The sequence below is a fragment of the Triticum aestivum genome, chromosome 2A, assembly GCF_018294505.1.
Source record: "Triticum aestivum cultivar Chinese Spring chromosome 2A, IWGSC CS RefSeq v2.1, whole genome shotgun sequence".
NCBI lineage: Eukaryota > Viridiplantae > Streptophyta > Magnoliopsida > Poales > Poaceae > Triticum > Triticum aestivum.
In genome coordinates this window covers 174968072-174994738 of record NC_057797.1, presented here as the reverse complement: position 1 = coordinate 174994738, position 26667 = coordinate 174968072, and the positions used below count along the sequence as shown (strand labels likewise).

At 45.7% G+C, this 26667-nt stretch overlaps 1 protein-coding gene across 1 annotated transcript; it reads right to left on the bottom strand.

The window, feature by feature from the left end:
- Positions 1-6: 6 nt before the first annotated feature.
- On the bottom strand, positions 7-23482 carry LOC123188197 (insulin-degrading enzyme-like 1, peroxisomal). The gene is made up of 26 exons (XM_044600235.1): positions 23169-23482; positions 22991-23066; positions 21113-21180; positions 20359-20450; positions 20202-20275; positions 20078-20121; positions 18660-18711; positions 17689-17811; positions 17487-17599; positions 17246-17408; positions 16243-16335; positions 16067-16152; positions 15568-15654; positions 14790-14893; positions 13673-13775; positions 13485-13580; positions 13221-13410; positions 12742-12803; positions 8044-8148; positions 6919-7120; positions 6113-6321; positions 2251-2375; positions 2082-2133; positions 1926-2012; positions 1703-1825; positions 7-498 (listed from the first exon to the last, which is right to left on the bottom strand). Exons 1-26 carry the CDS (start codon positions 23349-23351, stop codon positions 247-249), a joined length of 2964 nt encoding a protein of 987 aa, XP_044456170.1. The 5' UTR covers positions 23352-23482; the 3' UTR covers positions 7-246.
- Between the last annotated feature and the right edge of the window lie 3185 nt (positions 23483-26667).

Here is a 26667-nt window from a genome sequence, read left to right as displayed (position 1 = left end):
AGCGGGTTGCTAACTACATGCTCTGATTCATGATATAAACAGGTGTAGAATGTATGCCAGTCAAACACTTTCAGGTCTGATAATCAGTATAAAAAAGAATTACATGTAAAATTTCAAACTGATATGACAGATTCGGTATGGAATATATTCAGCCTAGCCAAAAGTGCGAACATTTGTCCCACACATTATTTTCTATAGTAGGAACAATTCAAGTGACATGTAAATATGACCCGAAACGAAGTTGTCCTATAGCTTCATCTGACCAGCACCACCTTTGAATGAACCATATAAAGGTCTCGACCTCCTGAAGCTGAATATATCAGTTATTCGATGCGAATGTGGTGGCGGGGCATCATGAATAATCTTTTCGTACTCGGAGGAATGGAGACCACCATAGATTTGTATGCTAAGGATCTTCTTTTCTGGTGCGCCAACCTTGACATGATTATCGAAGAACTCTATCAGCTCTTCCTTCTTAAGCTCCTCCAGTGCAGCAATCTGCAATTGCAGAAATCCAAGCATTCAACAACACCCCAAAACAGAAAACGACTGCCTTTTCCTCAAAAAAGAAAACAACATCCGCAAGCACAACACGTTAAACAAACGAACAAGTCTACATGACCCCCTGAACCCTAAACCCAGGCCCCTAATGTTTGTAAAAACAGTTACAAATAACCTTATTCCACTATATTCTAAGGTGCTTCACAGGGTGGTTTTGCACGCATGGTGTGACCAGTGGGCACAACATGCTATTCTCTCCTTTCACTGTTCAATTCTTCCTCACTGACACTGCAAGCAGCCGCAGCCCATTGTTCATATCCACACAGAGTCAAAGAAAAAGCTGTGCACATCGATGGAGCAGCTGCAACCCACCCCCGAAGGCAGCAGACCCAGCCAGTGACAGCCAAATCCCTAATCTGAGAGGAGATGGTGCAGATGATGGAGATTTGAGTACGATGGGTGATCAGTAACTTGATTGTGCACTCTAGTTTGATGAGAAGGATCTGACTGCTTCACTTCCTGCCCAAAAAAGGCCATCTGCCTGTGCTGGCTAAAATGATGGATGCAGCTGATCTCCCTATCTGCCCTTCTCTGGGCATACAGACTGGACGGTCATTTTTGTCTAACCTACCTTGTACCCGTGTTCATGCGGTCTTCTTAAAGCTCCCTACACAATGTCACCTCCATGTCCCTTCGCCTCTTGTCTCCACGACCAATGCGCCACACCACGTCTCTATGTATGCCACCACCATTTGACTCACATCGGCTAAGGCCATTTCGTTTTCACCACATCAAGAACTTGCAAACCTGGGCAGTACACCCAGAAAGAGAGAGAGAGAGAGAGAGAGAGAGAGAGAATCGGTGAAGGGATGGAGATGAAGAAAAATACTCCCTTAGATCCAAAACAAGTGTCGTGTTTTTTAGTTCAAATTTGAACTAAAACCATGACACTTGGATCGGAGGGAGTATTTAAAAATAGGCAACTACAATGATATGTGGGCCTCTTTCATGTCAGCTCCAAATCAGAGAGCTTTGTCACATGCCACATATGCAATACCGCCTCCCCAACCATGCTGGGGGGTTGTAACGGTTTTCAATACTTGACAAGGCTGGTTACCTTGTCTCGTAATTCAGAGGGCTATTTTGGCGTCAAAAAACAGCAGGGTTCAAGTACAACTTTCCCTCAACAACTAAGACATACCTCTGTTTCCTTTCTATCAAATTTCAGTGTTCCTTGAGAAATCTCCCCCCAAAAGAATGCTGATTCCTCCCTTATGTTCTTGTATTTCTCCCGTTTCATGTCAATGAGAGCATTGACATTACTCTGCAAGTTGAGCAATACGTTGTTTAAAATGAATGATTAGACAAATCTAAGAAAGCTACAGCATGCTGTCAATGAGTACTAGTTCCAGGGTTCATCTAACCTTGAATTCTGCATCAGGCATTTCGTGTAGTGTGACTTCAAACATCTTCAGGAAAGCTTCAACCCTGGCATCCAGATTGGATGGATCCTGTCAACCAAATTTATTAGCACAGGAGAATAGCTACGCGAATGGAATTGTGACAGAAAATATATGCACCTTCACGGTTGACTGGATTATAAATTGCAACCCACGGACTCCTGAATCATTTCTGGGTAAATAGAATTGCATGGTCAGCTATAATTAGTAACATTTATACAAAACCAAAGCAAAGAACATAGTACATTATTACACAATTAAGAATGTAATCAAAACAAGGGCACCATACCTCTGTCTAAGCAGTGCTATGTAACCAAGTTGCTCGACCGAACGTAATTGGTGAAAAGCCGGTTGCTTAGCTACAACAGCAAGCAACTGAAGTAGGACATTTTGTTTGAGATCATCCTGATGAATCTGCAGCGAGGCAAACATTGTTATAGCATTTGTAGTTTGCCTTGTGTTGCATCTATCTTTTCACAGAAATACTACATATTTGAGATACTACAAAGATGCTTATTTCACGAAAGAACTGAAGTTCAGAGAGTGAAGAGAAACCATAAAACTAAAGAGTAAATTGTACTTTCGACCACGTAAAGTGACACGATCTGCTCTTCGCCTAGCTGTTGGAAAAACATGCACATAGCACGAGTGGATACAGGATAATATAGCACACTGGACCAGGTTCGGTTATACTCTGTGGCAAGGGATACCGTGACACTGAATGAGCAAGGGTCATATGAAGGAACGCACATCTGCCCATTTGCCAGGGCACCAGGTCTCTCAGTTCATGGCTGCCACCCATCAACTTCAGTCAGAGGTGCACTATGTCACCACCACCAGTGGTGAATGTCACCCTAGCAAGGAAGGCAAGTTGGAGGAATCCAAAAGGAAGCCTCATGGAGTGCCCAGCGCGCCCCCACTGCAGAGCGAGAGGGCCACAATGGCGCCCAAGTGCCTGGGAAAGGACCATTGCCCAGCAGAGCGGAGTGCAAGCTACACACTTGTTGCATTAGGTGCCTGGAGCTAGGGCATTGGGCCCATGACAGCAAGCAGCTTCACTCACCACCGGACGACAAGACACAAACTTTGACGAGCAAGCGCCTAGATCATCAATGCTCGCTGACCACGACCTCTCTAGTCTGAATACACGGAACATTGTTTAGCTACCATCCTGCAGGCATTACGAACCCTCATCCCAGGCATTCGCCCCCCTCAGCATCGCCCCAGAGACATTCGTTGGCTTACATGCTGCTTTTCTGGAGCACGTGTAAGTCACCGCAGGGACGCAACCCCAGTCGCCGGTAACTAGCGAACCTAGCTGGTTCGGCAAGGGTGCCAACATGTCCACCTTGAACCAGGGGCTGACTGCTGCCTGTCATGTCCTGGTGAAGCTTCCCGTGGACCCATAGCAGCAGACCAGCAGACCCCTATTGGTTGTTCTATCACTACAGGTGGAGTTATCCACATCCAATAGTGACGGCATCACAACCTTCACAAACCGCCAGCCCTTTGGGCGTACAAGTGGGGGTGGACATGGGCTTTCTACCTTCCTTGACTGCGCAACTTCCACGATGCTGGTGAATTTGTTAGCTGCATGAAGACCAATGTGCTCCATCTACAACTGTTATCTCACCGGAGGCTCAGCGCACTAGAGGTTCATTGTGGCTTGAGGATCACTAGCCAGCTTGGCAAGCTCAGTGCTGAAAGCTATAAGCAATGAACTTACTGCGGAAGCTTGGCCTTCTCAAGGATGAGCAGCTTTCAAATGAGACACTATTTAACAAAAGATATTGACGCAATCACCAATTGCTACAGCTGGCTAGTGACGCCGATTTCGACTTATGATCTTTGGCGCTCTCTGCCGTCAGTGAGTATGAATTGCAGAGGCTTAATAGCTGAGGCCCAGTTCAGTTGTGTGGAACATCTGTGGCCTTAACACTAGTGCGCGGTACATAGCTGTGAGGACTCTTGTACGCATGACACCGCATTGATAACATGTTTGAGTCTAAAGTGTCGGTTGTATCTCATTATGTTGTCTCTAAAACTATAAGAATGGACTAACTAGAAGCCTCAGATATCAGAGGGAAATTGCTGTTGCATGAATAGGGAGACTTTACAACGCACTGATAACTTGCTCTTGCAACCGCGGCGGCATGGACGGCCGCGTTCAGGTCCAGGGTCGGCCGCGTCCTCGTCGGCCCCGTTCCCATTGCCATCCCCCTCTCCGTCTGGGCGAGCTACAGGGCTGGCGGGGGCACAAGCATGGGCAGCTTCGGAGTGGACGAGCGCGTTGGCAATGGGGTACGTGAGGGTGGTGACAGTTGGGGCGGAGGAGGCAGTGCAGCCCGGAGTAACCTCGACGATCTCCAGCGTGGCGGCGCGGCGAATGGCAGCAGGGTCGTGCGCGCGTCCGGAGAGGCGGGACGTGGCCAGGTCGGCACAAGACCGCGTCTGAGGGTGGAGGCGCTCGATCCACATGCTGGTCCCGAGAATGTGCTCCGCTGTCGCCAAGTGCCAGGCCTGGGCGTGGATGCCACGAAGCTTGAACCCACCGGAGCCAGCATGGGCAAGCTTGCACCATGGGCGTAGCGACAGGGAGAAGCGCGGGTTGCAGATGTAGTGATCACCGTTCATGCGGTCTTTGGAAGCGCGGGATCCAAAGATGATCAGGAAATCTTCAGGCTTGTGGAGGTGGGTGGTGAAGTCGCCATCTTCGAAACCGAACATGGAGTAGAGGAGCTCGGCAACTTCATCGGCGGACCCCTGGGGCCACGTTCCAATGATGGTGGCCACCATGGCCCGGCTCAGCACCTCTTCCGCATCCTCCATCTCAACAGAGCGCGACATGATGATGCGCGCGGGTTCAGCGGCATTCACGTGCACTGCCGGAGCAGGGGACGGGGGCTGGGGTGCAGCAGGCCTTGGGGCGGCGGGAGGGTCGCGGTCGACGCGGTGCGTGGTCGACCTTGGGGCGGCGGGCGGGTCGCGACGGTGGTAGTCATCGCATCCGCGGGAATCATGGCCGGAGATGAGGCAGCGCCTGCAGCGGATGTCATTGGTGCAGTCGCGTACTCGGTGACGGGGGTCGAGGCAGCGGAAGCAGAGCCCGACGAGCTCCTCAGGGGGTGGGCTGCGCTGGCGCCGCGGCACGGGGGTCGGCTCCGGAGCACGGCGAGGTCGACGTCGGTTCCGGCGACGCGGTTGTTGCTCATTGGTGCAGTCGCGTACTCGGTGACGGGGGTCGAGGCAGCGGAAGCAGAGCCCGACGAGCTCCTCAGGGGGTGGGCTGCGCTGGCGCCGCGGCACGGGGCTCGGCTCCGGAGCACGGCGAGGTCGACGTCGGTTCCGGCGACGCGGTTGTTGCTAGCCGTCAACGTCCACCGTGGCGCCGTACGAGATGCGGTGCACCTCGAAGTGGGGCCCGAGGCGGGCGGCGGCAGGCAGCCTGGGGGCCGCCGGCGCAGGGCCGCTGGTCGCCGGCACGGGAGCCACACGTCAGGCGGGCGGGGCGGGCGGTGGGGTGCGGGCGACGTCCCGATAGGAGCGAGCAGAAGCCGCGCTGTCGGACCCGGACCAGGACCAGTGGCTGCCGCCGGAGGAGACGCGCTCACCGGAGAGGGAGCGGGCGGGGGAGGGAGGCGCCATGGTGGGCTGAGGGAGGAGGGCTACCGTCGTGGAGTCGGCGGCGGCGAGGTTGGTGGAGTGGGGAGCTAGGGGAGCGGGAGGAGCGCTAGGAGCGGAGCCATACCTTTGCTTCGCTTAGTGGAAAGGTATGGAAAGCTTTTGCACATTCTCTAAGAAATAATGACTAATGTAGTCTCCAGCTGTATTTTTCTGTCGTGCTCTTCACTCCAATTTTTGGTTCTGTAACGTATTTATTTCGTTCTGTTATTATTGTATGCACTCATGCTATGTTTGATCAGCTATCATATTTTCTTTTGGTTTTACCACTTCTGCCCAGCTACAAAGCTCACATCTTTAGCGAAATAGAACTCCCAGATTCCTTATTTATTTTATGTAGATACAACAGATAACCTAATGAACATTAATTCTTGTTAGCCTGAAGCAGTATTTTAAACTAGTATTAACTGAATGCGCATGAGATTAAAAGAAACAATGAAGAACAAGCAGCTTCAAGAAGGTAAATCTACCTGAATATAATGCAGAAGAGAAGAATTTTCATCCTGCTGATTCAAGCACATTGCTGGATAATAATACCTCAAACCCCTTTCAAGCTTAACAATTCGCTTTGTAAGATGCTGGGACGGTGGTAATGATTTGCAAACACTTGTGGATGAATTAAACAATATGCCTTCAATATGCTGGACAACACTTTCCGCTTCGCTTGGTTCAATATTCCCTACAATCAATTGCATGCACAGTTAAGAATGACATAGAGCAATACAAAAAAGCAAATCATTTTTTCAATAAAGTACTCTGTTTTAAATTATAAGGCTAGCACATACTTCCTCCGTCCGGAATTAGTTGACGCTCAAATGGATGTATCTAGTACTGAAATACGTCTAGATACATCCGTTTGAGCGTCAGCTAATTCCGGACGGAGGGAGTATAAATTAAGAAGACTTAAGTTGGCAGGATGAAAGAATGCTGCCCACGAACATGACATATATTGTGATGGGAAAAGAGAGGGACATGGGTGGCTTCATGGGGACATGAACCAAATGGTCAGAGGTGAAAGTGGGGATTAATAGGGCTGCTGTGTGGTGGGTAGTACCCACCTGTTGTAATTAGGAGTAGAAAGATAATATAATTAGAGGGGTAAATATGTAAGCTAATGCTAAAAACTTATTGTGTGCCCTATAACTTGAAGGTTAACTTAAATATGCGCCTTAAAATCAAAATGGAGGGAGTAGCAAAGAAAGATAGAGAGAACAATAAAGGCATCAAATAAGTTAATGACCAAATACAGAGATGTTCCAGTCTAGTATTGACAAACCTGCAAAATAACACTCTATAAATGTCTTTGCCAGCATACGAGGCAAGAAATCCTCTAAATTGCGAGCTTCAAGATTAGAAAGTGCAGCAAGTTCTTCATCCCAAGGCCAAGTTTGCTCCTCCAATATCAATGTGCAATTGTACATTGCTTGCTGATATGGCTGCTGAAATTTAAAATTCTCATACCCCTTCGTTATAGTTTCCTGGCAACAGCAACAGAAGACAAACCCTTTCAGATCATATAAGATGCATATTATTCTAGCTTTCACTGCATCGCTGGGAAAGCAAACCGTAAAAAAAATCACCAAAATGCATTACAAAATGTCTGGATGCTCATTTTCCTCTTCCAGAACACCCTATACTAACCAAAACCATGTTGTGCTTAATCAAGTTAAAATTCTACAGAAGGTCAGGTATGCATATATAACAGCACCCTTTCGTTTGGCTGCTCTACTCAGTTCTGTATTCTCTCCATGGAAATATAATAACACATGAACATATGTGCCCATGTATATGCCATAATTGTATTGCATACATACTCGGCTTCACCCGCCAAATACCACCTTTGTACAAATAGTCAAATACAAACATTTTCTGTCCAAAAAATAACCTAATAAAAAAGAGCACCAGATGATAAGTATTGTTCTAATCTTCACAAGGTGCATTAATGCACAGAGCTAGCAGTGACATGATTGCTAAACTACTCATGTGTATTTTAATACAACAATATATTAGCATGTAATTTGAATTCATCGATGGTTGAGGAAAAGAGCATTCACTCCAAGCAAGAACAGTTCCTGTAGGAAAGGCCCCCCATATTAAATAACAATTGTAGTAATAAAGAAAAATATAGCTCCACCAAGTTCGAAGGCAATAGATGGTGTTTTCCCAAGTTCACTTTGAAAAAGTATTGATAATAATACACACGCCAAAAATATTATGCATCTAATTACTGCATTTTCCACAACAGAAGTAACTCTGGCAAGGATTAACGAATCACCTACGTGTTATCTGATTTCCCTACCCAGCAGAATAAATAACAACAGAACTTGCCTCCAGAGGACAAGTTAATAACCAAAAATCAGAAAACAGCTTATACTGAAACACTGGGTCCACTGGCCATTACCTTTATCACAGAAAAGCGGTCAATCTTAACTTCAAAGTCTGCAATTTTGCCAATAACAGTGTCCAGAAGGGTTCTCATTTTGTCATTATAGCCAACCATAGTAACCTATAATCAATCACAAATATTGGATGCTCAGAAAAAAAGAGAATAATTTCAGTAAGACACATATCATATGCACACTATTGAATAATAAATCCCAAAACATCCATGATCATAAGTAAGATGTGTGCATACAATCTGGCCATTGCTTTTAATAACAAGTACAATTAACAGGAACCACATGTTAGTTTGCTCGATCTTTTCCACCATAAGAACTATTGTGATGTTTCGAACACTGTACCTGATGTGAAACTTGGTACATATAAGATATCTACCTTGCAGTGGATGACCAGAGAACAGACATGGATGTGAGAACTTGGGGGGTTAAGCTATATACAGAGAGAAATATTTTTCTTGTTTATTTTTTTTTCGAGAAAACGCAAATAGCTTTTGCGTTTCATTGCATTGGAAAGATAGGGAATTTACATCCTCCTAGGAGGCATTTTCACAGCCGCCATGGGCTCAGTGGACATCCCAAGATGATGGCAAAACGACCCTGAGCCCTTGAGCTCCGACCTTTGCCCAACATCGGGCCTCGTCCTTAATCGTGTCTAGAAGCTCATTGAGCGAGGGGCTAACATGGTCAAAAACGCACGCATTTCTATGCTTCCAGATTATCCACGGCACCAAGAGCGCTGCGGATTTCAGCGCCTTGCGTAGAGTGGGCGGTGTGAACTCCTTCGCACGCAGCCACCAGTCCATAAGCGAATCATCGTGCTCGGGTGTCGGCGCCGGCAAGCACAGCCAAGATAGGACCTCGTGCCATGTCTGCCTGGTGAATGGGCATGTGAGCATCAAGTGTCTGATCGTCTCCGGTTCCTGGTCACACAGCAGGCACCGCGGGTGATGCTGCAGGCCGCGGCGCGCGAGTCGCTCGGCAGTCCAGCAGCTGTCTTGGCAGGCCAGCCAATGGAAGAACTTCACTCTAGGCGGCGCCCAGGTCCTCCAAATGAGCTTCCAAGAGTGGCAACCCCTCGCTCCATGGAATGTTGCCCGGTAGCATGACTGGGCCGTGTATGTGCCACTAGTGGTCCAGCTCCAAAGTAGCTTGTCCGGCACGTTGGACAGCTGGATGTGCTGCACCAAGTGCCAAAGCTTGAGGTACTGACCGATCTCAGGAAGGCCTAGCAGACCTTGGATGTCACGTGCCCATAGGTTGTTGGCCATGGCCTCCGCCACCGTTCTCGTCTTCCGGCGCTGCTTGGGGATGCACTGAAAGAGCATGGGCACGAGCTCACGGACGCCCTGGCCGCCAAGCCAGCGATCTTCCCAGAAAAGTGCGGTCCTTCCATCTCCGAGGGCCATGGTCGTCGAGGCGTAAAAGAGCGCGCGCTCCTCCGAAGTGAATTGCAGGTCTAGCCCTTGCCATGCTCTGTCCGTGTCCGTGCGAGCTAGCCATAGCCAGCGCAACCGCAGTGAGAGTCCAGTGCGCTCCAGGTCCCGGACGCCCAGCCCACCATACTCAAGCGGTCGGCAAACCCGGCGCCAATTCACGTGGCAGTGACCACCAAGAGCATCCACACGGCCGGCCCATAGGAACCCACGCTGGATCTTCTCGAGCTTCTTTAAGGTTTTCTTTGGGGGCGCGAGCACGAGGAGTTGGTGGATAGGTATGGCGTTGAGTACCGACTTGATAAGCACAAGTCGTCCAGCTTTGTTCATCAGCCAAGCCTTCCACGAGGGGAGCCGGCCCGCCACCGCGTCGACGAGGGGCTGCAGCTGAGCCGCAGAGGGGCGGCGGGTGGTGAGCGGGATGCCTAGGTAGGTGACCGGCAAGGTCGCGACGGGGCACCCAAGCAGCTCCACCAGCCCCTCGGCGGAGTCGTCGCCATGTATGATCGTGACCGAGCTCTTGGCGTAGTTCACCCGTAGCCCCGATGCCGTGCCGAACACGTCCAGGATGCCTTTGACAGCGGATACCTCCTCAAGAGTGGCATGGCCGAAGAGCATCACATCGTCGGCGTAGAGAGAGATCACCGGAATGGCACGACGGGGGTGTAGCTGCTGGAGGATGCCAGACTGTAGGGCGTGGCGCATCAGCCTTCCAAGAGTGTCCACCGCCAACACGAAGAGCTGTGGGGAGGTGGAGTCGCCTTGCCTCAGCCCGTGGCGGTGCCAGATCGGCGGGCCGGGGTCTCCGTTGAGCATGACCCGAGTGCTTGCCGAGGATAGCAGGATGGCCAGCCATTCTCTGAATCGGTCCCCAAACCCATATTGGCGCAACACCTCAAAGAGCAAGGGCCAGGATATGGGTCAAAGGCACGAGTGAGGTCGAGCTTGAGCATGATCCTGGGCGCGCCAAGTTGGTGCAGCATCTTGAGGGATTGCCGGACAAGGGTGAAGTTGTCGTGAAGGGGTCGTCGTCGTGCACCGAGCTCCAGGCCGTGGCAACGGTGTCGTGGAAGCCGTCCAGCCGAAGCCAATAGTCCTCGAAGTGGAAGCGCTTGCGAGCCGTCGGCATGGGGGAGCAATCCAGCAACAACGGACAGTGGTCCGACACGACCGAAGCGAGACATCGGAGGTGGCACTCGCCGTGCGCATCTTCCCAATCCGAGGTGCAAAGGACGCGGTCCAGGTGCACCAGCGTGGGCGGCGACTGCTCGTTCGACCACGTGAAGCGGCGCCCATTGAGATAGACCTTTAAGGCGAGGTCGTTGATGACGCGGCAAAATTCTTGTTTATTTCACATGGATACACTGATATCCATTTTTAGAGGGATGACTAAACTTGAGCACTAAGGAATGATCTGTAATGGAAGAGATCTCAATTACATGGAAACTAAAATATATCTGCAAGGAATTAACACCAACCAGGAAGCCGACTCAAAGTGTCCAACTACATTACCATATGGTTGCTACAACAACTAACACCAAATCTCTATTATTAAAGGGCAATCTGCCGTCGTCGTGATGGTTCGATCATCCTCCTCCCCCACTGCTGTCATCCTTCACGCAAAAAAAAACCGGCGCTAAAATAGCCGCCACGACCACGACGAGCCAGCGATAAAAATACTCATTGAAACGAACCCACGCACGCACGATCCAATCGAGGTTCCCACGATCCCCTGCCAACAAACCATCCGGTCTGCGTGACCCCCTTCCTCGCGCCCTAACACATCTTATTTGGGACCTCATCCGGTTGCTCTCCTACCCCCACCCATGGCGCGCCCGAAGGAGATAGTTGAGAAAGGGGAGGAAGAGTAGGTACAGGGCGGCGGCGGAACCCGACCTTCTCAAGAGCACGCCGGGACAGGGCGCCATAGGCGTACACGAGCGCTTCAACACGCTCCAAGCCATGCAGATCACCAACGCCGAGCAATTCGTGGCCGCCGCGCCCTAGGGCGTGCGCAAGCACGATAGCAATCTCCGCGTGGCACCGGTCGTGCAGGGACATGGCGTCATAAGCGTCCACGAGAGCCTGAACGCGCTCCAAGCCCTACTGGTCGCCAACGCCGAGCGCCTCATGGCTGCTGTGGCCGCCGCCCCCTAGGCGTGCGCAAGCACGATCCCGATCTCCGCGTGGAACTTTTGGACATCACGGGTGCAGTCGCGAGGTGTCCCAGAGATGGGCTGCAACCTTGCCGCACGCCTATCCTTCGGCACGCTCGGCACGCCGCCCTCCCACCTGCATCGCCGCTGCACGGCCCGTACGTGAGCCGAGCGGTGATCATATCCTCAAGACTGAGCTGGAAACCATGCCCCTTCACGATCGTCAGTCTTGGTGGCACACCCTGGGTTAGCACGAGGCGAGCAAGATTGCAAGCCCGCCATTACATTTCCTCTTCACGGGCAAGACACCATTCAAAGTGACGTCTTCTTGCTCACATTATCCCGTTCCTTACCTTTTCTTCGTTGTTGTGTTTATGTATCATGTTCAAGCCTCCTCAGCAGAAGGCGCTATCTTGCAGAAGAGATGCGATGGCAACACTAGAGTACTGCTATTACTACTTTTTGTAACAAAAGACGACAGTATGAACAAAAGGTATGCAATTTTTTTCTATATGTTTGATTACGTACAGTGTACCGACATACATGCAAATATCTTGAACAAGCGATCTCACATTTGGGGTACTTGTTTTGGAGAATTTATGCGTGATTTAATATGATTGAATAAATTATCTTTGTATATGTAGAATGTTTTGAGACTTGCAGCAGCTACTAAATGAAACTACTTATTCACCTACAAATATATATCTATACAATCATCCTCCATATTTTCACATTGGAGTGGAACTGTGGAACATATTTAATAAGCAGCCACGACAAAACTGGAGAGAAAGAGAGAGAGAGGGAGGGAGTGAGGGAGAGAGAGACTTCAATATTTATGTTTTCTTCTGTAGGGAGGGAGTGAGGGAGAGAGAGAGAGAAGTGGGTGTGAAGGAGGGGTCAGGAGAAATGTTCTACCCTTTTTTTTTTGCAAAGAGCGAGTGACTAGGAATGACGTACCAACATGTTCCAGACATTTTATAATTTAAGCAATTGTTTGATTGACATGCTTGCATTATTTTATTCCGTGGCAACGCACGGGCACTCAGCTAGTCATCATCTGAATCAGCAATGAAGAAAAAAATAGTTTCTTCTACAACTTAACATAACTAACCTGAAAACCGGTGTCGTTCGGCCTAACAGCATAATAAAGACCAGCAACTTCAGCATCATAAGCTAAAAGCAAAGCAAAAGTAGCTGGATTATTGCAACAGGCAATGAAAAAAAAACGTAAAATAATCAGGAGATAGCTCTGCACAGCATGAAGCAAGAAGTCATCGGGTGACTATGTGCTTTACCCATCAATGTTTCACGATGTATGGAACAGTCTTAGGATGACTGTAGGCACCCAAAAAAAAATCTTAACTCCACCGACCCCTGCCCCGTCCCACAATTGTTTTCATATATCGATCTACCACTTGAAAGAGCGGATCATGGCGGTAGTGTGTAAACAGAATGAAACAAAAATCTTCCTACCACATGACCTATCTGAAATTGACTAACACAAATAGAAATCTAGATATTGCTGGACCAACTTAATCAACAATGCAGTAAGAATAATGCATTAGAAATCTATAAGTTACTGATACACACCATAATCATTCAAATAATCCATCAGCAACCTAGTGAATATGTCAGTATGAACTGATGATTCAGGGGAGCTATTGGACAGAGGACAGTGGAAATCCATCTTGATGAAGACCTTGGGTGTGAAGAACATTGTATCGGGCTTGTACCACAATCTGGAAAACAGTGTTTTCCTCAGCATGCAAGGAAAACTTGTCTGAATAAGCCAAAAAGATAAAATGTCAGTTTATAATAATAAAATTAGGTACATAGTTGGCTGAAAATAAATACCTTTTCCTCAACATTTTTCAATGAAAGATCAGTTGGAATGAAGATATTAGGTTTTGGCAGGTGTAAATCTTCGTTGGGAGCATTTTCTACCCATTTCTGCAACACAAAAATTTAACATAAGAAACTATATTATTTTTGTATCCAGGAGTTGGAGAATAAAATAAGAAGCGTGGCATCCAAATGTCTACCTGCATAATGGAAGGAGGCACTGCTTCAACACAATATGAAGTACCATACCAAGGTTCTGTTAAGTCTGTATGCCCTTCAAATAATTTTGACTCCCAGAATATTCTGAAAGGAGATACAGAAAATAGTCAATATTAAAAAATAATCCCATAAGCAAATATGTATTTGGTCAAGGAAAAGGAGAAAAGCAAACCAAAGGTAGGAATAAATTCATGCTGCAGAAAAGGAGAGAAGAAAGCGCATGACCCTTGAACGGATCAAGGAAAATTTCAGACTCTCAAGGGTTTTTGAATTAAATAACAAAATTAACATCCATTTTTTTTGTGAGAATAAACATCATATTTATGGTAATTGGAAATCATCTTCAGTGCATCATCTTTCTGGCTATAGCTTCTTTTGCTAGAAAAGAACCTTACTAACATTAAAAAATGTCTTATTGTTCACTAAATCAAGACAAAAAATGTACTAACATTAAAAAATGTCTTATTGTTCACTAAATCAAGACAAAAAATGAATCTTCATCAACAGCTACATGTAACAATCTGCCAAATTCTCCTTCAAAAGCTCGAACAACCAATTGGAGAGAAACATAAATAGAAATACAGGATCTTTGTTACTGTTAACCATTGAAATATGTAACTGAACCACAGTGGTACCCGTTTCTGCCGAAAGCATTTATGCATCAGATTTCGTCATGAATCATGATAATTGACTTATAAATGACACACTTCATTTTAGTTCATACTGGTTGAGAAGTTCTATTGGATAGTGGCTACATGATTTGCTTATATGCTCCCAATAAGCCTTGGAAATAACTCTTATCTTTTGTATACAGGAAGAAAGTATCTTTAGATATCCAAATGTGGTGACCTCTAGGAGTCATCAAACACAAACGATTTTATGAATGATGAAGGGAGAGGCAAATTTAAGAACATGGTTTCACATTATTTCCCGATAATAGTGGACTAGAGCATATAACTGACTTAAGTAACAAAATCATCAGCTTTTAACTAGCATGTGTTGAGCATAGAATGAGCGTGAAAATATCGGTAACTTCATTTTGAATCAGAACAGGAGAACCTGATATGGCAACTTGGCAAGAGTTCTCTAAATGCCTACCTAACATTCTCTGTAGTCAATTCATTTAGCACCTTCTGAATAGCATCTGGTGAAAACTTTGATGGTACAGACGACGCGATCAGCCAATCTTCTGGTGGAAAAATCTACACAGATGAACAATGAGGAAAAACATGATAAATGGCCAAAATCAGAAAAACTCATGTACCACTTATGAAGAAACATTTTGGCAGAACTACTTGGAATGGAATTAGAACGTTCCAATTCAAAAGAACGTTACATACATAGCTCAAGAAAAAGCTTCAACATTATTTTATTGTGCCTACACTGGAAAGGACACACGAACCTAGATGTGCAACACAAACCGATTATTTTCCAGGAAAGGCAATTAAAGAAGGTGCTTCAACCAGAACATTGGTTTGCACCCAATTCTTTCCCACACAAACATGCGACTGACAAAACAGAATAATAGGAACAAACTGATAGTAGAAAGAATGAAAAAGGCAACAATATCCATCTGATTAAAAAAACCTAAGTAATAATAAGATTTTGAGTGAGTTATCTCGGAATTGTTTGCTCTCAGACAACGCATTTAGGGTGGAACAGTTTACTCAGAGACAAGCAAGAAAGAATCTAGGGCGCACATGCACGCAACAAGAAATAAGAATTTGAATAGTCAAAAGACTATGGAATTAGATTGTGTCAATTTCAAACTTCCTACATGCAAATACAAACAAAAACATGACTCATGATAATACGAGGAGATACAATTTATGAGAACCAGGCAACATATATGTCCAAAGAAACAACTAGAATATACCTGCATGTTTGAGGAAATATTGACAACATAATTGCTAGGAGGGCTCTTGTCTCGATAGTGGAATCCCATCTCGCAGATGGCTAGAAGCTTCACAGTCCAAAAGAAAGTAACGCAATTAATAAGCATCAGGCTAAACGTAATTTTTTTTTAATCTATGTGATGCCTAAAATCAGTTTAGTCATTAGCATTTACCAGTCCGTAATATGTTTCCTTTACTCCAGTTTAAATTGTTAGTGATACAAAATAAACTGTTTCAAGGCAGCATACATGTTTCGTTTGAGTAATAGAAAAGATGCAACTTATATATCCTCAGTCCAAATGTGCTTGTTTAGCAAGACCAACAGCAGCAATTAGGAGATACTCACTATAAACCTAAGTGAAGGCAGCGGCTAATTAATACTGGTACGTATCCGAGCAATCGATCATGCGGTGATTTTTTTTGCGGGGGGGGGGGGGGGGGGGGGGGGGTTCAAGAAGATTTATGACAAATTAAATTCACCTCATCAAAAATCCACTTTGGAGTTCCAGAGGTCTGAAGCAATGTAATGTATCTGAACAGCAACCCAACGACATCCTCCATGTGTTCTATCATCAATGATATCGATTATCAAATAGGCGTACCACTCACAATTCAAAATTTCAGTGTCAAATGGCCTTTCTTGAATGAGAACTCACCATGGCCTACATCTGTGAGCTGTATAACGACACTGAAGAAAGAGAAATCATAACTCCAATCCCCTTCCCCTGCTTCCAAACTCATAGCCCATCCTGGAGAATTTAACAGAATAAAGAGTTAATCCGGGTAACCACTGTGAAATATCAGAACAGATATGCTTCCATAGGTGAAGAATGACCAAGTAAATCATATCAATCAACGGAACACTAAGTTGAGATTAACACCAACAGAGGGATTTATACAGCAGTAGCTCCATATCTGAGGTTTTACTTTACACGTATTGCGCCTGTGGGATGTATTTGCTCTTTCCTTTGTTGCATGTTCGAAAAATAATAATAATTTAACATTCAACTCTGACACTAAACACCATATTAGCCGCTTAAAATGCAAACTAAAAAGAACTAATGACTCAATAGACTTGATATGATGCTCAATACGAGAGAGAAAATTAGCTTTGTATGTAATACCAACTGAAAGCGAAAGGAGTTTTTCTATATACAGGGAAACCCAAGACATTATATTAAACTGTACAGCAGCATGTACAAAAGGATAAGAACCAAGCTATGCCCGATAGATTGAGACACTAAGCCTAATTAGAAATCAGTCAGCCCACAACTGAAAGATCAAGACTTTCTTGAAATCAAAATGCATTAACCATCAGTGCATGCAAACCAATAAGGCATTAGCATAAGCAGTAAAGAAAGAGACAAAAATTAGACTCCTAGTAAATCTTGCCGCATGCTAATAATAACATTTGATAGGCTTCGTCTGCGTTTGGCATTAAGGTGGATTAAAATAATCCCGTCAGACCCATCAATTTTTGCCTATTTTAGTGTTTGTTTGACCACATTTTGAGAACTTTTACTGCTAATTTCCTACGGCAGATTATAAAATAAGCACAGCACAGCAGAATTCAGCAACTGCAAACTGCGCATTAACAATAACGCAATTCTGGAAATAAGAAGCATAAATCTCGTTACTTCAAATAGCCAAGAGACTTACCCAACTTTTTTAGTATGTAAAAGAGAGATCCTTCTCCTTCATGACCGATTAGATGGCTCACATACCTACAAGGACCTTCCTTGTAATGCCTAACATTTGGAGTGATTGGCCACAGTATTCGCAAAGTATGACCTTGTTTTATAGGAACCGCTTTAACAAGGATCTGCGAGTTATGAGCTATCAAATAAATCTGATCCAGTGGTGCACTTGAATTGTAAATTCATTGTAAGCAAATGTAAACCTGGAGATCTTTGCTTGAACATGGATGACCAGGAAAAGAAAAGTGCTTCCTCCCAACGTTCTTGATATCACAGAACTTACTTTCGACAAGGGTTTGGATGTTGTCAAGACTCTCTGCAAATACAGCAGATATAAGGCGAAATCAGAAATATGGAGAATTTGTAAGGAAATGAAAAAGGTTGTAACATGGTCCGACAAAAAACCTTTTCCATACACAGCAAGCTGCATCAAGTTGGCTGAGTAGTGTGAATCATAGAAATTAATAAGCTCAGCCCTTGTGTCCAATCCTTTCTCCTTTGGTTTAACCTCCAGTGTGTCCCAATTTCCTAGATGATGCATGGGCAGAAAATTCGTCAGAAAACGACAAGTGTTCACCTTTTCTCCCAAGTAGCAAAAATGTTCAGCTCACGTCAAAATTTCCATGACTTTTCATAACTTCCATGGCCCTAAGTGTTGTCTATGTCTCCAGTTTACAGCTTTGACCACCAATAAATAAAATATTAAAACAATTTAGTTTCGATGACCATTCTACAGAAAATAAATGTTCGTATGGCCACACTAAATCCATCTACATATGTTTGTGGTAAAATAAATCAAATTTTAACTGCACTATGCTGGACCAACACTTGCTTTAGGGACAGAAGGGAGTACCACTGACGATAAAAAAAATGAGGGCATTGTACACCCACCAAAAGCAATCGAAGACCAGTTATTCTTAAGGTTGCAGTGAAGTACTACCATCGTCCTGGTTTATTAGTCCCCCTCGTATTTAGAGTCATATTTTGACTAGGATTTTAACTGATAAATATATGTTATACATAGCAAAAATAGTATTATCGGAAACTATGTTCAAATACGAATCCAACGATATGATTTTAGGTTACATGCATTAACATTTTGTTAGTTAAATCTATGGTCAAAACTTGGCACAAAATACGAAGGGGGCCAATAAACCAGGACGGAGGTAGTACTTTTCTTTTGCTATTAACAAGATTGTAATATTGAAGTGAAAGTTACAACAGTATGGCTTTGTTTCGTGCGGCATGACAGTAATATTAAGATAATAATATAAAGATGAAATAAATATTAGGTCGCAAGAAAGATTATAGTTTCAATGTCTCATGGATGCATGAAAATCAGACACTGGGCATTGATATGGAGCTAAAATACCCACCAGTGCTGAACTTGTGATATGGGTGGTTATTCGAGCAAAGATGCTTCTGGAGCTGAAACCAAAAGAGCATAGATGAGGAAAAGAAAACAAACAAAAAAGTCAATGACATGAAATACAACTGCAAGCACCAAATTAGGAAGGACTGCTTAGTGCCTACAATAATTGGACAACTTGGTCGCAATGACACAATCACATGCAAAACGAAGTGGCCTTTGGCTGTACCAGTAATAGGCACGAGACAGGTCGTGCTTAAAATGGTTTACAATGTGCTTTAGAGTTCAGACTGGGCATTTAAGTATGTGTAGATAGGTGTATTATCATGTTGTCAGAAGATTCAATTCCGAAGATGAACTTCAGCTATTTATCCTGCTAGACTGGGTGTCTGTCTTGCTATATCCATTCTTCCACCAGACGTATGGTTTCCAGAGGGATATGTTCCCCTTATCCTCATGGCTATCTCAGCCAGGACTGTAATCATTATAATCACAGTAGAGCCTTAAGTTGTATTAAGAACACTTTTTTGAGTGATATTAGTCTTACTGGACTAGGATTTCTTACATTGTGCTCTTAAGGATTCCCAGATAAACTGAGCCCGGGAAGCTGCTTGAGTTCAGCATATAAAATGATAGGCAGTCTTAGTAACAAAAATGAAGAAGCACAAGTAGTACAGGACACATAGCAATTCGCTAGTCACATTGCATCGCAAAACAAATACAAAAGTTCATCCTATTTCTTGCGGGGAGGTATGATAGAGTATCAGAACTAGAATATTAAATTATCATCAACTCATTATATCCTAGCAATGAAGAACCTTTAGAATGAGTGATACCTATAGAGCAAAGACACTTGGGGTTGAGGACATTGATACCTCAATAAAGATAATACAGGAGATAAGTTTTAACATTTCTGGCTGAACATAACGCCATGCTCGTAGCAAGGTAAATCGCAAATCAAACCGGATATAAAACCATATGTCAAGCACAGTTGTCATGGGGAACAACTGCATTGTCCAGTGATGCAACACCCATTAGGACCAACAAAGCTGTCCCTAAAAAGTGAGAAACAATTAAAGTGACTCTAAACTCTGGTTATTTAATTATTAATTACTCTGTTGAGGGCCTTTATTATAATCACAGGTCAAAACCCTCCAAACAGTTACCAAATGGTACACATGTTTCTGGAAAGGGTCCCTAGCTTCATGGCATACAGAACAAGGAGAAAATAATTGAATTGCAATATGATACTTTGAAAACATTTAGTATGAAACAGAGTCCAAAATTGTTGAAAATGATTTCTGAATTTAGTAAAAAATTATTGTCACGACTCCAAAATGCCAGAATACCATCCAACTTTAACAAAATAAGATTTCTATCAGCAAGCTGTTTGTTGATTCAAATAAGCCTGAAAACTGGGAGTACCTGACTCATTCGCCATGGATCTGACAATATATTTTTCTGGTTTTCTGCCAATGAAGAAAAATAGAAAAATTAGAAGCTGGTCCTCTCATTAGAATCAGCAGAAAAGGTAAGAGACAACATATACCAGAGTCAACAGCTTTTATTTCCCTAAGGGTTGCATCAGGGGACATCAATGGCTTTATAAAGAATTGTGCGAACCTGAAAACAAGAGACAAGATGGAACAGGAATTAGCTTTTGCAAAACAAGGACAAGAAGGTAGAAAGAAAGAAACAGAAGGTACCTATCTAAAGCATCATCCAGGCTGTCATTGTTCACATCAAAATAGAAGTTTGTGTGTTCAGAGGTTGTAAAGGCATTTGTCGAACCACCATGCTACAAGAAACACACATATTAGCTAGCTAATGGTTATTGATTAATAACAGAGGATCCACCTAAGATGGTAATATCAGTGTATGAACTATGAATCTGAAAAATAGCTAAGCCTCCAAGCAGAAGCTTTCCTACTAGCATTGTTGATGGTTTACAAGGCTTGACCTATGCCTGGCAAAATACCAGTGGTATACCATATGTTAGGACTTAGGACCTTAGTTTAGGCACTGCCACAGCAGCAATTTTCTCAGTTTCCTCAATAACAGGACATTGTGGCCACATATATCTGAAAAGAACTATATATATGGAAACCAACCAGCACCCTATGATGATAAAATCATAAAAGAAGACTGTCCCATGATCAAGTAGATAAAAGATTAGTTGCTCAAATTTTAGTCTATTCTGATGCCTGCTGCTTCTGGATAACTAGAATCCTTAAATGTAGAATTGTTTTGCAAGGATCACACTATGTTCAAACTTCAAAGTCATGTTGCTGTTTTTCTGGGCAACTGAGTTGTTCTGAAGCATTTCCACTTTTTAAAAATCAGCTTGAGCTCAATCAAACAAATTACTACCACGGTGATACCAAGATCAGTTACAGAGAACCCTTTTTAATAATATACAAACTGGAAAGGTGGAAATTTTACCCCTGGCAAACTACGTACCTCAGCGATGTACTTTGAGTAACTGTCTTCTATTGGATATTTTTCACTCGCGTAGAAAAGCATATGCTCTGTGGAAGTAGAACCAGGCATAAGCATGTTACAGATTAAAAGATGCACAAACACCCACACGCTAGTACTGGAACATACATGTGGTGGAGCTTTTTAAATGCTAGAATATAAACCAACAAGATGAAAAACAATGCAATGAGATTTATACAGTAGATGGCGGTGCACTGGTACACGAAAAGTTACATCCTAGAGATAGAGCGATATGGAAAACAAGTTTAAAATATAGCAAGCACAATTTGTGGCATCTACCCTTAGGTTTACTCTGCAGGTCTACTTAGTACAGCTAGTTGCCACTCCTCACCACATAATCTTTGAGCTCCTGGGTCATTATTACTTATTAGTATTAGTAAGATGCTGCGTTCAACATTCTATCAGAAGATGTCAATTTCACATTCAGACGTTCAGTTGCAAGCGAATCAGGTTCTCTAATGGCCATGCAATATGTGTTTCGCTGTTCTTTTTTAAAATGAAGAGATGATGCTAGAACTTTACTCTAGGATGTCAAGGGGAATATGCAGAACTCGAACATCTTGAAAACCTTGTTTTTTATGGTATGATGCTTGAAGTTTTGTGTTGTGTGTGTGTGTGGTGGGGGGGTCACATATGGTTTGGTCTGACCACGCCAGTACATCTTACATTTTCGAGGACCTGAAGACCTCGGCTCTTGTAGTTTGATTTCATCACCAAAATCCCCTTTATCCAAAAGGGAAATATGCAAAACTCCAGGTAGCAAATTGAAGAAGCGAGTACCATGCTGATGTATGAACATCCAGAATTCTGTTTCTTTCTCCTTGATTATTTATGGTACAAGGACTGTGAAAAGAACATGCACATCCAAATTGGTGCCGACTTGTATCTGTATTTACTTATTCGATGATTAATGTCATGCTAGTGGTTACTCTACTGAACAACCCAGAAGCACACACATCCCAATATATCAGGACATTCTATAGCAGTAATCCCAATTGAAAAAAGCCTTTCATAACAAACTAGCAAATTGCAGTGATAGGCCACACGAGTATAAAATCATAACAAGAGCAATAGCACGGCGACAGAGAGACCCTCTTTCAGGGGGCTGTTGTTGGTTGAACTGGCACGCTGGGCTCCACCGAGGGCGAAGTTGTTCGTTTGGCTTGCTTGCCAAAAGCGTTGCTGCACTGCCGAGAGGCTGGCAAGGCTGGGCTTGCACGACCACCCGCATTGTCTGCTTTGCGACCAATCGCAGAGACCATGACTCACCTTCTCACTGGTTACCCCTTCTCACTAACCCAGTTGCATGAGGTCCTATCTTGGATCGGATCCAATGCAGTGCCTCTGGTTATCGGTGAGGACTTCATTGACTGGTGGTACCGGCCCACCGGGTTCACCCCGGCCTTGATGCGCAATGGCACCTCATCACCATGCTCACAGCTTGGTGGATGGAGGCATCACAATGTCGCATATCACCAGTTCGCTAAGCACAATCAAATCTGAGGCGCAGTTGTGGGCGAGAGCAGGGGCGGTGGGTCTTACTGCGAGTATCCAGGGACTGCTACTACTACCGAGCTGTGTTGCCTTGTGCTTTGGGGCTTCTAATGAACTCTTTTTCTATCTATCAATGCATCGAGACTCAAGTTTCTGCGTTTTCACAAGAAGACAAGGCACGGCAACTGAGAAATCGAGGTTGTTAGGTCGCAGCTGCAGTAAGATTTTCGTCACTAGCGTCTGTAAGATGATCCCTGAACGACTAACTACAGCAAAAGCAGCAGTATCAAGCATGCCCCTGGCCCTGGGTGGGTGTAACGCAACAAGCCACGGCAGAGCGCTCACCAAGGAAGTGCGCGAGCCCCTCCATCCCGTCGGGATCACAGAAGTACCCCACCGAGACATTCATCGACGCCGCAGCCTGCAAACAAATCGCGAATTTCAGAATCTGGACGAAACCAAGAAGCTGCCACGAAACCCCGGCCCGTCCCGATTGAAGAGCGAGTGGGCGACTGGAGCTGACCTTGTCGGTGTCGGGGTCGCTGATGAGGAGGCACTCGAGGGCGTTCGGGAGCACCACGCGGCGGTACCCGCGCCTGTCGTTGCGGGGCTTGGTGACTTCCACCTCAGCCTTCGCGGTGGCCAGCGCAGCGGCGCCGTCGGCCGGCTCGGCGGGGGCGTCCACCTCTCGCAGCCTCGAATCCATCGCGTCGCCGCCCAGTCGTCGTCGGCGCTAGGGGAGGGCAAGTCTTGGGGCGAGGCTCGCTGCTCGGGTTGGTTTTAGGGGCCGTTTGGATCGCTGCTCTCAACGCCAAGCCAAAATATCGGCGTTGACTGGGACGTGGGTGTGTTTGGATTTACTTCCGATTCTTTTGGCACGCCCAGCTCGCCCGCACTCCCTTCATCCTTCATCTGGGAGTGTTTGGTTGCGGTTTGCTATAATTTCTGTATTATATACATTTCTCAACTCAGTCTGGTTAAGTAAAAATAGGTTCTAATACATCATCTGTAAGTTGTTTGGTTGCTTGTATTAGTGTCTCTCATTAAGTAATACGCAAGTGCACTTTGTTTAGTTGCCTGCATTGGTTCAAGCGGCACATGAACACGGTGTTTGGTTGCATACGGTGTACATGTTGTGCTTACCTTGTACCCTAGTTGACAAGCTTACCCACACCTAAAACACCTGGGTGGCAGACACCTCCTGCCCACAGAAATCGAATACCTGCTTCGCAACGGTGTTCAAGTGCACCTCCCTGAAGCCTTTGTCAGTCCTAACTCCATTAGAGATGAGCTCACACATTTTATTCAGCACGAACGTGGACATGAACGGCTGTCACTTCATGTTGTTCGACCTACCATCTTTTTTTGCCTTTGCTGCTGCTACCTTGAGTGCAGCGCCAGCAGCAGCAGCAGGAGTTAGTTCAACTAGCACTACTGGCACATAGAGGGAATCAGACGCGAACACCTCTAAATCAGATGCCATCTTGGACATACGCTGCAAGTCCTTCGACAAACGATGAAGCAAACTGGTTATCGGACAGGACAAAGGCCTGACTAAGATCTTGCGTCTGCGTGGTCATGTCCTACAATCGTAGCACGCATTGACAGTAAGCATAGCACACAACATACCAGACAACCCATGAAAGCAGAGTATACATGTACATGGTTCATCACTATCATAGCAAGCACATGCTTCATTGCTATCATACTAAGCATACCGGACAATCTATGAGCAGGAACATACATCTACAACAAACAGCATGCTACAAATGGACCACCAATAGTTACAAATCACAGATCTAAGCACAATTCAACACAAGCACAAGGTTCAACTTCAAACTCTACTACTAATCTAGCCTACCACATGCTTGAACATCTATCCCTACCACAAATTGCAACCGCAGCATAGCAATCAACCATATCAGCTCACAGATCAGATTACTAATCAACCATGCATCTAGATCAAACCCTAGTTGCAGCTCAGATCTAGCTAGAAGAAACAGTGGGAAAGGGAGATTGAACTCACAGAGGCCATGGCTGCAGCTCGAGGACGAGGGGGCGGTCGTGGAAGATCAACGCCGGTCGGTGAAGGAGCGCCGACGTCGTGGACCGCGGGCCGATGAAGATGTGCCGCTTACCTGCTCGTCGGTGCCGATGCGCGTCGGCAGGAAAGCTCGAATGGAGGGAGAATGGTGGCGGGAGTTGGGGCGGTGAGGGAGGGGCTAAATAAGGGTGGACTCGGCGGGAGGTGAGCCAAAATCCTCTTGCTGATTTTTCAGCGACGCGGGCGAGCTCACGCCATCTCCCTGCTCGCACGAGGGGAGAAGCGCGTCGCGCCCCCTGCCTCGCCCGAGCCAGGCTCGCGAGCTACTGCCGATTCGGACGTTTCCCCTGGGCCTGGCCTGGACGTGCTTTAAGTTCCGTGCGATGCAGGCCGCACAGTGAACGCAGACAACCAAACGGGCTCAATCTTTCCCGCACGGGCCAGGCTGGGTCTTATGCAGGCAACCAAACACACCCCTGATTCCATGCCAAATTGTTGACGAAACCAGGGTACAAACCAAACAGCCCTGATCTTGAAGGCGCAAATCGGCCCTTTCCGCTAAAACAATATAAGGGCATCTTCAGTGGATGCAAATTTGCATCTCCACCTACAGAAGATGTAAAATTGGCGGCCGCACGTCAACTGCCCAACTACCTTCATTCGGTTTCCGTCCACCCGACCCTGCCTGCCCAACTCCCCCGCTTGTCGATTTCGTCGAAAATCAACATCGCCGCCCGCCCGCCCACCTGTCCCCCGCCGCCCGCCTCGCTAGAGTAGAGATGGTTGCCCCCAGTCGCCGCTTCAAATCGAAGCTTCGTTGGAAGTCTGGCTGTCATAGTGGCTTCCACGGCGTGGTCATGGATGGGCAGGGCTTGTTCCGAGCCTCGCCCAATCGCTGGAGGTATGGGAGGCATGCCACACCGCCCGCCCGATGGCAGCCCACCTCCGTCGTTCTTCCAGCCGCGTGAAGTCGGTCGCCCGCAACACCAAGCTCCCACCATCTTCTCTGCAGGGTTGCGTCCGTCTCCTCTGTCGAGCTGCCGCTGGCGGCCGCACAAGCCGCTGCTGAACGGCTGCCCAAACCGCAGTCAGCCGATTTCTTCCAACCCGCACGCAAGGTGTTTGACGAAATTCCCCCAAGGTAAAAATCGAGCAAACTTGAATGTTTTTTCATTGGGGTTGAAGATGGAGTTTGATGGTGATTTCCGCATTGTAGATGAGCTCGTGTGACTCCTCTTTCATGGACGATTCCTCGTCGGATGAGGAATTTTATTTGATCAAAGAAGGGGACATTGTTATGCTAGTGGTGATGCACAAGAGGAAGAAGCCGAAGCACGGTAGTTCCATGTATGGCCGTGAGTTCATCCAGAGAGAACGGTTTGACGTGCACAAGAGGTTGATGCACAACTATTTTGGTTCACCTCCCGTTTTTTCAGAGAGGTACTTCCGACGCCGGTTCAGAATGTCCAAAGATTTGTTCATCCACATTTGCAATTCTGTGAAGCAACATGACTGATCCTTTGAGCAGAGGAGGAATTGTGTCGGGTTGCTTGGACATAGCACCGAGCAGAAGGTCACTGCCGCTTTGCGCATGATGGCCTATGGTGTTCCGACAGACTACATTGATGACAACTTGGCGATGGCAGAGAGCACTTTTATCTTCTATGTCAAACAATTTGCAAAGAGTATGGTAGAAGTGTTTGGTCCAGGGTAGTTGAGAGCAATCAATGCTCAGGACAGTCATAGGCTTTTGGAGATGAACAAAGCTTGTGGGTTTTCAGCTATGCTAGGGTCCATCGATTGCATGCATTGAAAATTAAAAAATTTCCCAAAAGCATGACATGGATAGTTTAAGGGACGCGGGAAGGATGCCACTATCAATCTTGAGGCCGTTGTTCATCAAGAAACATGGTTTTGGCATTCATATTTTGGGATGTCTAGATCTTGCAATGATGTCAATGTGCTCGACCGGTCACCT